At 38.8% G+C, this 16,397-nt stretch overlaps 1 protein-coding gene across 1 annotated transcript in view; it reads right to left on the bottom strand.

Annotated features, from left to right (window-relative positions):
* samd10b (sterile alpha motif domain containing 10b) overlaps nt 1-16,397 on the bottom strand; it is a 57,815-nt gene that overhangs the window by 2,118 nt on the left and 39,300 nt on the right. The window contains exons 3-4 of the mRNA XM_040008324.1: nt 13,978-14,146; nt 7,634-7,774 (exon numbers count right to left, since the gene is read on the bottom strand). Of these exons, the coding sequence (XP_039864258.1) occupies nt 7,634-7,774; nt 13,978-14,146 (310 nt within the window). The remainder of the gene's footprint in view (nt 1-7,633; nt 7,775-13,977; nt 14,147-16,397) is intronic.

The raw sequence follows: 16,397 nt of genomic DNA, 5'->3' as shown, positions 1-16,397 counted from the left end.
CTTTGGGAATCACCATGTTGGTGTAAAACTACTATTTCATGGCTATCAAACTGTGTTATTGTTTGCATTTTTCATAGGTTCAACTAAAGAAGTGGGGGAAAAGACAACCACCGAACAACAGAATAAAATTCATGCTTGTTGTTCCGAGTACAATATACAACCACATTTACACTACTGTAAAACTTTTGTGATTAATCTCTGTTGATGTAATACGCTGTACTCAGTCACAGAGCAACAGTCTCCAAAACAAACAGTAATTTGGACAAGCACTGGCAGACTGACTAAGAAGTAGAATAATGGTACTAAGTAGTGAAAAAGACAATAAAATGGAGATGAATAAATTATTAATAATTGGAGGTAGAAAAGGCTACAAATCTTTACAAAAAAGGGATTTAATTAGCAAACCTTTTTTTCTACTCTAATTATCTATTCTTGGGTCTTTTCAAACAACAGATTCAACCAGGTGGTTTCCCTGACAACTAGCCAGTTTGTTGCATCCTAAAACGACACCAGTGTCAGCAGAACGGCGGACTTTTCTTTCCCAGACTGTTGGCATTTCAGCTCCAAGCCCTCCTCTTCTGATTGCCAAGGAAGAGACAATACCTGTCTGTAGATTTGCAGCCAACACAGACAGATGTAACGTAGAACGGTAGTAAACCTCGACCAGGAAACAACAGAGGGACAGAATGGAAAAGCAGACAGGACAGAGAGGCGCTGATATGACTTGAGGCTTGCACAGACAAAGAGAAAACAGTTTCTGTGATAGAAATTCTTTTAAATGAGCTCCCTATGGAGTCGTCAGAGCCTAGATGAAGCAGAGGAGGGGAGGTGGAGGGGAAGAAGGGGGGATGGGGGTGAAACGCAACTGAGCAAAATTTGTTCTGAGGAGAAATGACATGTTCCTCCTTCTTCTCTGTCTGTCACGCTCAGAGTTTCATTCATATTCTAATTCAGCTGGCAGGCACCATAGGGAGCTCCGAGTAAAGCTGTGCAAGGATGGGCAACATCACAGAATCGATTCAGAGCAAAAAGGTTACCAAGGCAGTCTCCTAAGGCAGCCAAAGTGCTATTGACAGGGTTTCTTTTTGCATTTGGGGGTGGGTGGGTGGTGTCAGGTGTTTTGTAGAGGTTAATTGCAACTTCATCAGTTTTAGATAATTACTGGAAAGAGTCTAAAATATGGCAGATGGCTGCATACAAATGCACAGAATGACTGATGAAAAATTGATATGTTGAAGAAGAAGGGGGGGGGGGGGGGGGTTTCTGACAGTATGTTATAAAGATATTATTCGCAACCAGTGGCTAAGAGGAAGAGGGAAGGTGGATCTCCCACTGGGCTCTGATGTGAATCCTCTCTCCCAAAGCATTCAAGATGTTACAACCCCTGCATGGTTTACGTTGCCCTAAGAGAGCTGTGGCTCTGGGCTTTGAAAGACATCAACCTTACCTTTCACTTGCTGACTAAAATAAAGCAACCAATTCTACCGAGAACACTTGAAATGGAGTGTGTAAAAGTACAAATAAAAGATCCACACACACAAAAAAAAGATAAGGCACCGCACCTTTCCCAACAGTAGCAGGGTTGTATACATGAAGAGCAGTATTGTATGCTGCATAGTACTGCCAGGATGGATGTGCTCATGTATAAATTTGCATTTAGCTTTGATGCTGGGATGTAAATCTACATTCTTTCAAATGTTTTGCATTTCAAACGCTTACTGTCTGCAGACTTAAAAAGTGGATAAAAAGTTTATAATAGTGAATTCCAAAAGTTTTTCCGTCTAATATTAAACAATATGTAAAGGAGTGAGGTGGGTTATGCTCCAAGAGTCACATCATTGTGAGCCGGACTTTGTTTTTAACCATGAAATGGACCCTGACTATCAGAACACATTTATCTCACTGGAATCAGCCTCTCTATGGTTGGATAGGTTAGATAGATGATTGGTATTTTATATGCAAAAGATTACTATCAATTCCCTTATTGTTCATTTGCCTGATCATTACTCATCACTGACAATTACTTGACTATTATTTACATGCCGTAAAACTAAATAAAACATATCCAATATCTGATAGCTGTAGGCCCCCTTTTTCCAATACAGATGCAAATTCTATTCCCTGTTTTTTAAGAGGTTTCTGTGAAACTGAACTAAGTCATTTCATGTTGTTTCTGGAGGGTAGGAATTATCACAGTGTAACACATTAAACCCTGGTTTAGCAAAGAGCGTAACAAGATTTCAGATAGGGGAACATGAATCATTTTCTTGCATGAACCAAACACATCTACCAACAATGTGACCGCAGACCCCCTGAAAACAGGGAGAAGAAGCTATCAGGAATGATCTTAAAATCCCCCTTTCTTATGACTTCTGCTAGACCGCAGATGTCAGCAGCCCTCAGCCTCAGCGTGTCATCTGTCAGGAGAAGTCGTCTAATATGAACATGGTGCCAAATAAGGCAAGGAGGCACTTGGAAACCAAACATCCCCTCTGAGAGAAACTTGGCCAATTTCAAAAGAGCACTGGAGGGGAGCCAGAAGCAACAAGACTCTTGGACTGCATGAACACATCTTATTAGGTGAAGGAGGCAAGATGAGCTATTGCAAAGCAAAAAATTTCATGTCATGTTATCAAAAATGCCCATATATAACAATACAGTCAAAAGAATAACTGAAAACATGCCAATTGATGTAGGGTTCTTTTTTTTCTCAAACATGAATATATATGTGTGCCTTTAGAGTTTACCTTGGGCTTTTTAGTGTCCCAAACAAGTTATGTATTTTTAAAGCACAGTGATAGGCTGCTTAAGGTTCCTAGTTTGAATCTCCTGCCCTGCTTGGGCCTTTCTTTGTGGACTTTTCTTGCTTTCTCTCTGATTAGGATAGATTTCTTCAAGGTACACCGCCTTCAGCCTAGAATCAAAAGACCCGAATTATAGGTTAATTGGTGATTCTTAATCGATTATGGCTGTGAGGCAGGTGAGTTGTAAAGTGCTTTGAGTGGTCAGTAAGTAAGACAAGATCCATTACATGGATCTGCAGCAATGACTGAAAATGAACTGTGTTTTCTAAAACATCAATTTTATTTATGTTGTTTCCATTCATGTTTTATATGGTAGAAGGAAAGAAAAAAGAAGCCAATGAGAAAAATCTAGCAAAGTCTTTAGAAGTGGATATCAGGAGTTTGGGGAGGAAAGAAAAGGCTTGTGAGGACTTTAAGAGATTATGTGTTCTTCTGAGGCTCACAGGAAGGGCTGCTATTACAGAAACCAAAAATACCTAACCATCGAAGTCACCGCAGCCAACCTTTAAAGGGCAGAGTAGCAGTTTAGTCACGGGCTTTCATGAAGTTGGGTGACTTGTGAAAGACATCTTAAAAATGAACATTCGCAGCTGGTGCAGTGGAGGCCAAAACATCCCCCTCCAACCATCCCATCTAGTGTTTTAGTCTATTTTTACATTTCTGCACCTCCAGTTTTATTTTGCTATTTTCTCAGGGCACGGAAATATCATGAAATGTTTTAATTTAATAATCAAAATTTCCAGATGGGGAACATCTTAAAAAAAAATCTTTCCACAATTTTTATGGACATCAAATAACAGACAAAATTCCCTTTTATCCACAGACAAGAGTTTTGTTTTTCACTGGGTATCGCATGCAGAAGAGCATTTTCAACCATAATTTGCAGCCAAAGTAATCTCATTCTTGGCTGAGTGTGAAATGTTATTACATTGCTTTAAGCAACTGAGCCTGCTTTACGCAGATTAACAAGAAGCAGAAAAGTAGGGCCCCGTAGTCAGAGAATAAAAGTGAAATCAGATCAAGTATCAATGTCCCTTTATTAACCTGTTCACCCGTCTCATTTCTTTATCTCTGTGATCTGTTAATTTCAGTTCCAGTATTTTTCTCTGTTAAACACTTCACCTCCAGTCTCAGCTCTCTGTCCTCCTTTTTATGGCACACTAGTCTTGTCTTTTTCACCTCTCCATATTCAAATCATACCCTCCAGGTGTTTAGGTGCTCTTTTCTATAATTTGTCCCTTTAATTTTGTATCACAGCTCTGTTTCAGCTTTTTTAATGAATTGGAGAGAGACAGAGAAAGTCTGCACTGCTTGTAAAAGCTTAAGAATTACTGAACAGAGCCTTCTACAATCCTGACATCAATAATGTGAGGGCCTTGTAAGGGTTGCGTTAAAGTGTGCTATCGCGGCTCAGATCAGAGACAAGCTCCCATCAGATTCAGCTTTACTGCTGCATCTGTATTTTCACCCCCCCCCCCTTTTAAAGTTATTGTGAGATCAATATTTAATTTTTGGTAAATCCACTGGAGATGAATCAGACCTGACAGCTGGTATGACGGCTCTGCTAAATCACCCCAGAATTGAAAGTGTATTGGGCGAATCATTCAGGGAGAATAGTTAGAAGTGTGTGTGGAGTGAGCAAAGATGAACAAGTCTAAATCCTAATATGCATTAACCACTGAGTGAGTCTGCTTCTTTCTTTCTTTCTTTCTTTCTCTCTATCTTCCGTTTCACCATCAGCATCCTTCTCCACATCTGACTCACAAGCCAAAACGTCAGCCTCATTCCCTTTTCTCCTCACATCAGCATATTTTTTCCTTCTTAACCCAGCCCCACCTGGTGACTGATCCACAGAAACTTAATTCCATCAGAAATATATTTTACTAAAGAATTTAAATATTTTTTTTTTTTGGTAGGGATAAAGGAAGAGTTTTGGAACTTTTGGATATAAGAGGATAATCTGCGGGCCATAAATGTCTCTATGAAGCTTTATGGCAAATGGTAAATGGACTGGTTCTTATGTAGTGCCTCTCTACTCTACCTGAACACGCAAAATGCTTTAAACAACATGCCTCATTCACCTAGTCACACTCATTCATACAAGCACTTTGTGCTTTGTGTCTAACATTCACACTCTGATGGATGCATTGGAGAGCAACCTGGTTAGTGTCTTGCCCGAGGATTTTTGGCATGCAGACTGGAGCAGCCCCGCGATCGAATGACCAGTCTTCTGATTTGTAGGTGACATGCTCTACCACCTGAGCTACAGACACGCCAAAATCATACAAAAGCAGTGGGATCAGTGGTTTGGATGAAAATGGTCAGGTAAGTGACAGCCATTGGTGTCTTATTTCTACAGCCATGTTACTGGAATGGTTAAGATACAAGTTGGCTGAGGCACTGACAATAAACTGCGATGTTTGACTTTAGGCTAGAAAACAGCTGTGTCTCTTCCTCCTCTACTTCTGAGAAGTTCTGACAATAAAATTGTGGATGACTTTGACACTGGTTACATGAAGTTGATTGCAACATTAACTTGTTTTTTAGAAAATGACAAGATTGTTATCTTACACTAAACCAGTTTCAGTCCAGACCTTCACCTTTTCCTGAGATCAGCACCTCATCAGCACCTCATCACATCACACCACCTCATAACACTTCTCATTTCATTTCAGCCACTGAAACATCCCCATTATCGCTTCTTCCAAGGGTTCACACCTCGACCTGCCTTTATCACCTTTGAATACCCTGCAACCCTGTGAAACTCAGGTGTTTTATGAGTGCACCAAATTAGCTTGGCCTTATAGCTTAAAGTCAGAGGCTGCTGAACTGGGAAATTACATTTGCATTGCAATGCATTTTCCAGTTAATAGAAGTTTCCAAAAGCAATTCTGCCTACCAGTAAGTTGCATCACATGTCTCAGTTTAATTCAGCTTAATTTAATACAGCATGCTTGGTTGGCACGCATGCCATCAAATGCACTTTTACTTTCTATATCTGTAAGTGAAGTGAATGAGCCAAAAAGATGAGAGGGAGTGGTCCATCCGTGTCAAACAGTACTGAGTGCTAACCTGAGACTGATTTTGTATAATTACCACTTCAAAGAAAGTGCAGCACCTTTTACTGAAACAAATTAGAATTTAGTCTTTAGTAGTAACCCAATTCAGTCCTGTGTGCTGTTTCTTGTTATTCATTAATTACTGTAGGGGTTTTATACCAATTACAATTCTTAATTCAGCAACTCTCAAACATTTTCTGCAACCCCAACCTCTCACCCCGAATATATCTACATTAGTGCTCTTTCAGGCACAACCTTTGCTTCTAAGCTCTAAAGAATTCATTTTTATTAATAGAGAACTACAAATCCAGTGTTTTCATTACTGAATGTAAATTCAAACTATCACAGGATAATATTTCAAACCACATAAACTTTCTTCACTGCTTCACTATATCTCAAACTGAAGATGATCTACGCCTCATCTTTATTGTTGTTAGTTTGTTGTAGATGTTTAACTGGCAAACTTGTCCATGCCTTGACAACAGTGCACAACCATGCAGGATTTTTTGTACAGCTTTGTGCTGTAACCCCAGATGTGTAGCTCTTCCGTCTCTCTGGCTCTGTACACAGCTTTATGTATGGGCCACTGAAAGATTAAAATTCACATAAACATATTTTTCCCGCACTTACCCCAAAGTGGTCTGCAGCAAGTAGGAATATGCAGAAAACCAAACAGTAACTTCAGCAGCATGCATGATCAGATACTGAAAGTGGAGAGCTTGTCAAAGTACAAGGAGTGTTTCATTTACTTGTTTGTAGCTAACTGGTGATTATAAGAGCCCTTGTGCCATCAGTTGATGATGATGATCACTTGATGACAAAAACAACTTCACTGCTCAGCCTGATTTAACAAAATAATCAATTTTAGACAAAAACACTCATGTTAAGGGAGACTGGGCATTTTTTTTCTTGAATTTTGCAGAAAAAGCTTTGTTCTTCAGGATAATCTGAAACCTCGAGACATTTTTTGTTTTAAGCTTGAACAATCTAGAAACGACTAAGGCTGTAAGCTTCTTGCAATTCCCCTTAAATGTTGCAGAATCCCTTTTATTCAAGGTATGTGCTCAGCCAGGATGTTGCTGCTTCTTGATATAGGTCATGATCTTGAAGATTATAGTGTTTAAACTGAGTGAAGGTGCCCCGCATTTGGCTTTGAATACAAACTCTTACACCAAGAAAAACTATGGCACTTATCATCATTACATTTGGCTTATTGGATGAGGTAATTCTGCTAAAGTTGGAATATAAAATGTACTGAAAATGTTGGAAGCTTTAAATAACCATATAATCGTGCTCATACAGAGAAAGGAGACTGTGCACGTGTTTCCCTTTGATGCCACCCAGTCCTCAATGTGCACAGAAAACAATCACCGCAGCAGATAAAAAGAAAAACACTCCTTTTAAGACACAAACCACATCAACGTCTGAATCCAGGTCAGCAGTGCCTGCCTGAGCAAGTTTATTGATGGCTGGAAAATAAAAGAATTTACTGAAGTCACCATTCAGAGGCAGTGCAGCAAATCAAGGGCTCCCTTCAATAAAACCACACAGCCACAAACAATTGCACTTGAATGCCCAACTCCACGTATGTCACAGCAGGCATCAATGGTCTCACGCTGTCTCCTCCCAATTTAACCAAGCCCAACTGCTCTTCCCCTGTCTCTTGTTATTGTTCCCTCTCTCACATCAATACACCAGCACACAATTACAGGCACAAAACAGAAGTGCACAGCAGCGTGGTTATTCGCTCACAAAATCTTGAGATCTTACTTCTACTAAGGAGCTGCAGGTTGCGGACCTCTTCTCTGACCTGCAGCTGGAGGACCTGTTGGAGGACCTCCTGCCTTAGTGTCTCCTGGACAATGCCCATCCTCTCCAACTTCTCCCCATTTAAACGCAGCAATGCCCGTCCTGCAAGGAACAGAAGTGAAATGTCAGGATAGGTTTCTCCACTAATTCAGAAAGTAGCCATAAAATAGATATTTCAGTGTTATCAGCTTAAAATTTTGATTTAGCCCTTGTAAATGAAATATTGTTTCATATAACCCTATGGGAAAATACTGACACATTTAACTACTACATTTACATTTGATAAAATGTAACAGTAATGTAGCTGCAAGAACATATAAGGACCCATCTCTTTGTGTGTGTGAGTGTTATAAAGCATCTATCAAATGTTGCAGTGTTGTCGCTGACATAAATAAAATAAGAAAAATATACATTTGATAGAAATCTGTGGGTTCCACATGTTTCCAATGTGAATTTTCTCCCAATCTCAAAAAAGAAAAAGGCAAATGAAATGCACATTCTTATGTACATAAATTAGAAATGTTTTTTCTTTTCCTGGTCAGCACTTCAGCCACCTGGTGGCTAACAGTAAAAAGGCTGGCTCACACAGGCAGACTCTTTCTATGGTTAAGTTTTACTACAGTTTGGCAGTTAACCCTGGGGACACTCACATTTAACATACCATTACCCACAGTAAACAGCTTTTACAACCAAGCCGCACTCCCATGAACACAGACACAATATCAGACACTTGTATGTGTGGAGGTGCAGCACACAGAGAGCTTACTGAGAGTAGGAGAGCTACGTCCTTCGCAGGCGCAGAAAGAAGAGGAATCCATCATACCTGCAGCAGCTCTGTACGACGCCCAAATCATAATTTGACTCATTACTCATGCAGCTCTCTATATCACTCTATTCATTTCCATTTCATTGCCCTGCACATATCTTCTGTACCTTTGTTTTTTTCATTTTTCTATACCTGCATCATAAGTATGTTCTGAAGAAGAAAAGTCACACAGGTTATATATTGCATGTACAACCAGTGTGTATTTCATAGCTTGTAAACACCTTTCACATTTCCTTTCTATTTCTTTTGCTGTCACACTTACACTGAGCCTCAATTTTTTCCTTTATGTACCCACAGTAATCAGTGAGCAAATCTGTAGGACGAGTGCAAAAGCAGAGGAGAAAGAAGAGAACACAATAAAAGCAAATAAAATCAAAAGAGGGAAAATGGATAGAGAATTAGACCCACATGCCCTCTGTCTTTTTTCTTAGCCCATAAAATATAAATACCCTTAAAGGACTCTGTAGTCATATTTTATAACACAGACTCTATGTTGGAGAAGAGATTTGATGGTGTGCTACATTACACTGAAATAGGTCTGTTGTGACCCAGGCCCGGCCTGAGTGCCTCTAAAACCATCTGTTAAGAAAAATCTAACATGCCCCAAGCCATATTCTTCTTTAACATCTTAATCACAGCAATTCAGGTAAGTTATACAGCAAAAACCCTTCATCTAACCTAAAACCAGTATAAAAGCACTGATCTGGGATTGTGTAATTTTTCCAAATGAGTCCAACAGCTCTATATTTAGCTAAAGGAAACCTTTTGTTTCCATCAGCTCGTGTAGCATGGGCATCTTGACAGATTTCCATGTTTTTGGCTGCATGACTCAGCTGACTCATTTGCCGTTTAGTACACTCTCGCAAATAAAAGCTGCTACTCTTTTGGTTCCAGTCTTATTTTTATACTCTACTATGGACGTATGTGTGTGTGAGTGTGGTATGTTTCCTCTTGAGGAAAACTGAAATACAATTTCAGACTAGAACAATGCAAAACAGTGAGGAAATATCTCAGCAAAAATGCTCTGTTAAAGCCAATTGATACTTTACATAACAGACAGCTGAATATAATATAAGATAGCAGCAATGTGTGTTTTGTACACTTCTCAGCTCTCTGATATACGATATACTGCTCTCAATGGAACTAGCCAAGCCAAATGAGGACAGAACTGTCAGCCTGTCTTTTCCTTACTACCAGATGGGCTCCAACAATATAGACAATAGTTCCCTCTTCTGTGGGTATGGCTGCTCTCCCTTGGAGGAAAGGCCATGACAAACCAGTTAGCTTTTATAATGGTTGAATGGATCGTGTGTGTTTGCTGTGCATGTGTGTCTATGCACTTTTTGTTTAAAGGGAGATTATTTGCTTCTCCTCCGAGTCCAGGTGCTCCCTGTTTCGAGCACGCAGAGTCGAATTACCCAATTTGTATGAGCACAACTACCTCGAGGATACAACAATAATTTTCCATTTATTTTGTGTGGTATATCAGTATTTCTTTCTTTTACACACACACACACACACACACACACACACACACACACACACACACACACACACACACACACACACACACACACACACTTCTGTCTGCTCGTACACATTCGTCGGCCTCTTTACCCAATCCTCACAAAAGCCCTCTCATGTGCGCTTGCCAAAAGCAGGACCAGTGTGTCCTAGAAAAAAAAAACTACTGCCCTTGCTCTGTGAATGTCTGTGTGTGCATGTGTACAAATGAGACAAAGCAGATGAATGGAGCTCAAATCAATTCCCCTCAGACAGACTTAATACAGCTCCTAATAATTGCCTGCAGATAGGGAAAGTATGCTGTCAAAGGCAGAAAAGAGACACAAAAACAAAAGCTGTTTCAATAGAGATCGCCTCTCTCAATTTGGCTTCAAAATAAATTGCTTATTAACAATGTCTCTGGGCAAATGGGAAGCAGTTCTGACTTGGCTGGGACAATAATGACTCTTAAAACAGTCTGAAAAGCAATCCAAGGTGTGTGTGCATGGGGGGGCACTTCCTTATAAAAGAGCAACCTTTAGTTTAAATCTGTGATCAAACTGACCAACAATTTAAACTATTTAACTTTTGCTTTATTGACTACATACTTTGTGGTCTGTCTATATTACTAATCTATTGAATATATCTGTTAATCATACTTGGTATAACATTTTATACCAAGAATATTAACATAAGAAGCATAGGAGCAACTTCAGGGGCAATCTAGTTAAAACCACATATAGAGGTGGTCTAGCTTTCTGTGTGTTCAAACTTCAGTCTGTGAAGTATACAGCCATGTTATGAGAAAGTAACAGTACATGAGATTTGGATAGCAAGTGCCAATTTATCAGCTTCACACCTCTTGGCCTATTGTACAGTACTTACGAAATACTTATGAAAATGTTGAGGAGACATAGTGCACAAAACTGAAAGAACTGGTCTGAATGTGTGACTGATCTGTGCCTCAGTCTGACTCATCTCATCTATCACATCAACTTTTTAATGCAATGCAAAAATGGTTTTCTGTCACTAACTCACATGCACATCTGCTAGAATCGAGTGTAATCACATCTATTATTTACTTCTGCAAATAACAGCTGTCTGATGGAGGAAGTATTCAGATCCTTGACTTAAACAGACATCATGTAACATGATCAACTCTAAAAGCATTAAGTAAGAAATTTTCTTGCTTTCACACTTTTCTTGTTTGAGTTTTATTTGCCCCGTTTTTCTCTCATTTTGCAAAAGAGTTGAGGTTATTTTAGTCTAATATGAACGGTTCTAACTTGCAGTGCAGAATGCAGTATAGTATAGTTGCCGCTTGATGAAGCCATTTAAGTCATGAAGGACATTACTTAAACGTGTAGTATTTCTACTGTCCTGCAGGGGCTGACTCCAATAGTTGCAAAATTGCTGTATGGAAAACTTTGAGAAAATGACTCCACTTCTCATTTGATTTATGATCTTGATAAATATTTTGCAAAGTTTATGTTTTCAGATTGGAGTTTTTATTCTAACTGAATGTAGAATAGTATTCACGTTGCAAATTATACTCCCATTAAGAGTAAATCAGATAATTAAGTAGTGTGTGCTCTAGAGTGTGGCTATTCTGTGCATCAAGGGCTTGTTTAACATTCAGATGTAGGCTACTGTTCAGCATTTTTGGTATCTACATGTCCACATTATTAATGGCTCAGGCACACTAGAGTAAAAAATATGACTACAGCCTCCTTGTGACCATGAAAATTGATATTTTTTGCATTCGACAATTGATTGGAAGTACCCCACCACGCACCTATATTTTAACATGGAACACCCTCGGGCTCTGGGCGACCACTTTCAATTGCAAGGTGATTGCAGAGGTCACCTGGAGAGAGGCAAACTCCAAACAAAAGTCTGGCTCAGACTAACTATAATCACTCCCACACAGATTGGCAAAGCTTTGCAAATAATTGCTGTCTAATTTACCAACGCATTGCAATCAATCAGAGCCTGCTCCTATAAGTGCAACTTGTTTGCGATGCTTCTCTTTGCAATAGGAGACTTACCTCAATAGTTGATGGGTGTTATTCATACATGAAAGCAAGGTTGCCTATGTTATTTTGCAGCTAAATTGCTGTACTGTAGCAACTATATCACTATTTGTGGGGGAAAGTCTTTATTTTCTGTTTTATATATGGGAGGTTCTGGCCAGACTAAGCAATTAATGTGAATTTCTGTAATAGACACCACAGTTTTTGGTCATTTATCACAGCTAATCAAAGCATTATCACAAACAGATTGCATGTAATTTCCAACTTTAACTGTAAACTGATAGCAGACTGATTCCATCTTAATACCGTTTTATTGCTGTCTTGATGCACTAAATCTGCTTTGAAGATGTCAGTTGACTGCCAGCAGTTGCAGACCTGGTCCCTGCCTTTGAAACAGCAGTTTCAAAGGCAAAAAGATTTCAAGTTTATTGCACACCATCACAATAATTTGGATTCTGCTGAGGTCTCTAACCACTTTTTTCTCCAAAAAAGCTATTCAAGCTAGCTAGTGCTAGCATTAGCTTATCTACACATCTATAGCACATTTTAGCATTTATTGTTGTCCTGGAAGTGCTCTAGTACTCAATTCAAACTGTTCCTGAAACTGTTCATTAATGGGATCGTAAGTTTGACTCTCATTACTATGTGGTAATCAAATTGCACATGTAGTCTACAGAATATAGATTATATAGAAAACTGACAAAATGCTGTGTACTCACTATTGCTAGAAACAGTAGAAACAGATTAAACGTGCTGATAAATGCACTCAAACTCAAACTCAACTCAAACTGCAGGAGAAACTATGAAAGCTACACTGATTTTTCTCAGGTAGCTTTTTCCAGTGGCTGAGAGCAGCTCAGAGAAATATTTTCCTTTACAAACACAGAATCCATTTCATGGCTGCTCATGAGAATCAGCATCCTTCAAAAAAGGCAAAGAATTTGTATGTAGTCTTTTCTGAGGTTATTTTTTATGCTGACCGAATGCATCCACAACACAAACACATATTCAACTCTCATTTGCACAAGAAAAATACATCAGCTAATAACAGCCAAAATAAAATCCAGCTGGACATCTGCAAGTGAATACACAGGGATAATTGAGCTGAAGCCTCTATCTCACGCTCTCTGTTAGAGAATACATAAATAGAAATGATCAGATCAGAGCTGCTGCAGCTATGATGGTGGCAGCATTGTTAACCCCGAAGCCTGTGTATGCAATGCACTGTATGTGCCTGTGTGTGTGTGTGTCTGTGTGTGTGTCTGTGTGTGTGTGTATGGAAATGTAAGTGAGTGGTGGCTGACCCTGCAGCATAGACCAGCAATCTGTTCTCTATGAGACACTGAAAAAGAAACTGCTCTACTGTCTGGTCTGTCAAGGACGAGGATGTGTCAACACGTACATGCTCATATGTCTGTTACTACCTTGGTTTGTGTATCTAAGCACTCGCATGCATTTGTGTGGGCTTACTAACAAATAAATGTGTGAGAGCCTGTTGTTTGAACTCAAACACGATAACACAGCACTTTTTCCACAGATTTGCCTTTCTTCTGCAAAAATAGGCTGCACTCCTTTCGTTACCTCACATGAATGCCTTTTAAATCTCCTTTGCAGAGATTTGGGTGTAAACCTGTTTCCAGTTGAGAAAGCTAAGCTGTGGAACCACAAACCTAAAAATAAAACTTTGTGTGAGATTTACTAAGCCTTTTATGGCTCTGGTTTGCAATGCCTTAGTCCAAATGAGCATCACTACTATGCTTATTGAACGGAACAGAGGTCAATGAGAAGTTTAACACAAACAGCACCCTCTAGAAGATCTTGTGCATTTTACACTATTAGCAGGCATAGTGATTGACGTTATCTGCAAATAAAAGACAACAATCCCAGTCAGCATAAAGTTCTGTAACAACTGATGCTACATATTCACATGTTGTGCACTGTACCTGTGATGGCGTGGTGGGAGAAGGCCTCTACATAGGTCAGGTAGTTGTGTGGACAGTGTTTTTTAAGCCACTTGCAGACATCCTGCTGAGTCCACAGCACCACTGGTTTGGACAGACTGGACAGTGTAGGACTGGTGTGGTACACAGTGAACGCTTCACCTGGACGTAACTGAAGAACACACACAGGAAGCAGTTTGTCAATGTGCATATTGTACAATAGTGTGCAAAAGTCTTGGATTTCTTTATACTTTGCTGGTTTTGAGAAGTAGTTCTCAGGATTTCTGAAGCTTTTTCAACGTTTGCTTATGTAGATTGGCTGCTTTTTCACCCATTTTCAGTCAAGTCCTTGCGCTTGACCATTTTTAGAGGAATGTTATTTGTGTTTGTATGTTAAGCTGCCATGAACATGAGGTTTTTATGCCTGTGATTTGGTATTTATTTTATGAATCTTACATCTTGTGTTTGGCAATTTTTTCCTCATAATTTCTATTTATGTCGGTTGTTTGTTTTATTTTTTTTGTTTCAGATTGGTATGAACTTACCAGTCTACCTAAACAGTTTGCTTTTTGTTTGTGATCTCTCTCTTTCCATTTTTGCCTTTAGGTCCTCACTACATCACTCTTCAGCATGACACTTAACACTAACCTATGAATCATTTAAGCACAAAAACACAACAAAATCCAGGGATGGACCAGTGTTATGTATATAGAAACCAGACAGCTAACATTGGAACCAATTATAAATCACATTCCTACTAGCAGTCTGCCACAAAAACATAAAATTTGTTTCTATTTCTTTTGTTGAATCTATGAATCTACATGATGTGCAGTGTTTCCTTAAAACTGAACAACTGGAGGACAAAAGAATAAGCGGCAGGCATAAAAAAACTACAGCAGATGAGCAGTATCTGACAGTCATATCCTTAAGAAATAGGAAAACAATCCTTTAAAGATCTGACACAGGACACATCTGGCCCTTCAGCTGATCCATCTACTTTTCACTGAAGCCTCAGTCTCAGTGGAAGAGTGAAGGGAAGGGAAACAGGGAGAAAAGGCTGGGATATGTGAAATTACACAAAAATCAGTGACAATAGCTTATAGTGTGACGAATCAAAATCTCTAGTTTGTAGTTCATATTGTATGAATGATATCAGAAGAGACATTTAACAATGAGTATCTACAGCCATCTCTAAAACACAGCTCAGTTGAATTTTACAAAAATATGCTGTATTTCCTATGTTTGTATGTAAATTGCTGCACCAATTTTCCATTTTTTAAAAACCAGCTGTGGCTTCAGACTTTCGCACATATATGTGAGCGGACAGTAAGACAACACCAGTGAGTCTATGTTTGCACTTTAATTTGTTGAGTTACTATATTATGCAATTTAAAACATTGTTTTTTTATTGCTTTTTCAAATAAACACTCTGTAATTGCTCTAGCTTACTTAAATATGCAGCATGCACGATTTTCTCATTAATGTGAACTCAGCTGGGATGATGCATTCTATTGCCAATGACTGCTACAAAATCAGTTCTGGTAGTAAACCACCCAGCGAGTGCAAATAACATCATGTAATGGAAAGAAGCTTATTAAGTGTCCATACATTATTATTTAGCCTGCAGTGATACTTCTCTCATGCAAGACAAAAAAAAATGCAGCTCATTTAAAATTTAGCAGGGTTATGACTTTGTATTGTACGAAACAAATCAAGTCCACATGAGTGCAAATGGCAAAAGAAAAATCAGCAGTTTAAAAGCTTGCAGGCATAGAAGGGTAAGCAGATGCTCTTCTGGATAAATAAACCTCATCACCTTGCGACTGAAATTTAGATATTTAATAATTTCCTTTGTGAAATCAATAAATATATCCATCCATCCATCTAAATGTTCTATTGGCACATAGCTTCAAACAGATTTTATTATTCTAATTTTGTACATTTGTGGCATTTTAACCATCTGTCAGCAACACATATTGATAGAGTAATTACATTCCACATTTTCTATGGGTGTTGATGTGTCTTTTTGTGACTGGTAGGATCTTTTTCCAAAGGTAATTTTCCTTGACAGCAGCGCTTCATTATACAGTCAGCGCAGCATTAATATGATTCTGTCAATGTCGTCTTTCAGTTACATGAAAGCATGTCTCGTTGTTTCATTCTCTATTTTTTTCCTCTTCTTCTTCACACACCTTCCTATGATCCTTGTAGTTGTCAGTGAGTATATATATATATATATATATATATATATATATATATATGGGTGCAACGTATCGATATTGAACTGTTCGATACAGTGCTTTCGGTTCTGTACGCATATGTATCGAACAATACAATTTTTTTTATTTATTTTATCAACTTTTCTTCTGATGATGCTGTCTGTGTTGAGAGCTCAGTGGATCTGTGTTCGACTACTCCACCTA

Source organism: Simochromis diagramma, unplaced genomic scaffold (assembly GCF_900408965.1).
Source record: "Simochromis diagramma unplaced genomic scaffold, fSimDia1.1 OVJJ01000545.1, whole genome shotgun sequence".
Lineage (NCBI taxonomy): Eukaryota > Metazoa > Chordata > Actinopteri > Cichliformes > Cichlidae > Simochromis > Simochromis diagramma.
The sequence above is the reverse complement of the archived record's forward strand: the minus strand, read 5'-3'. Positions and strand labels throughout refer to the sequence as shown.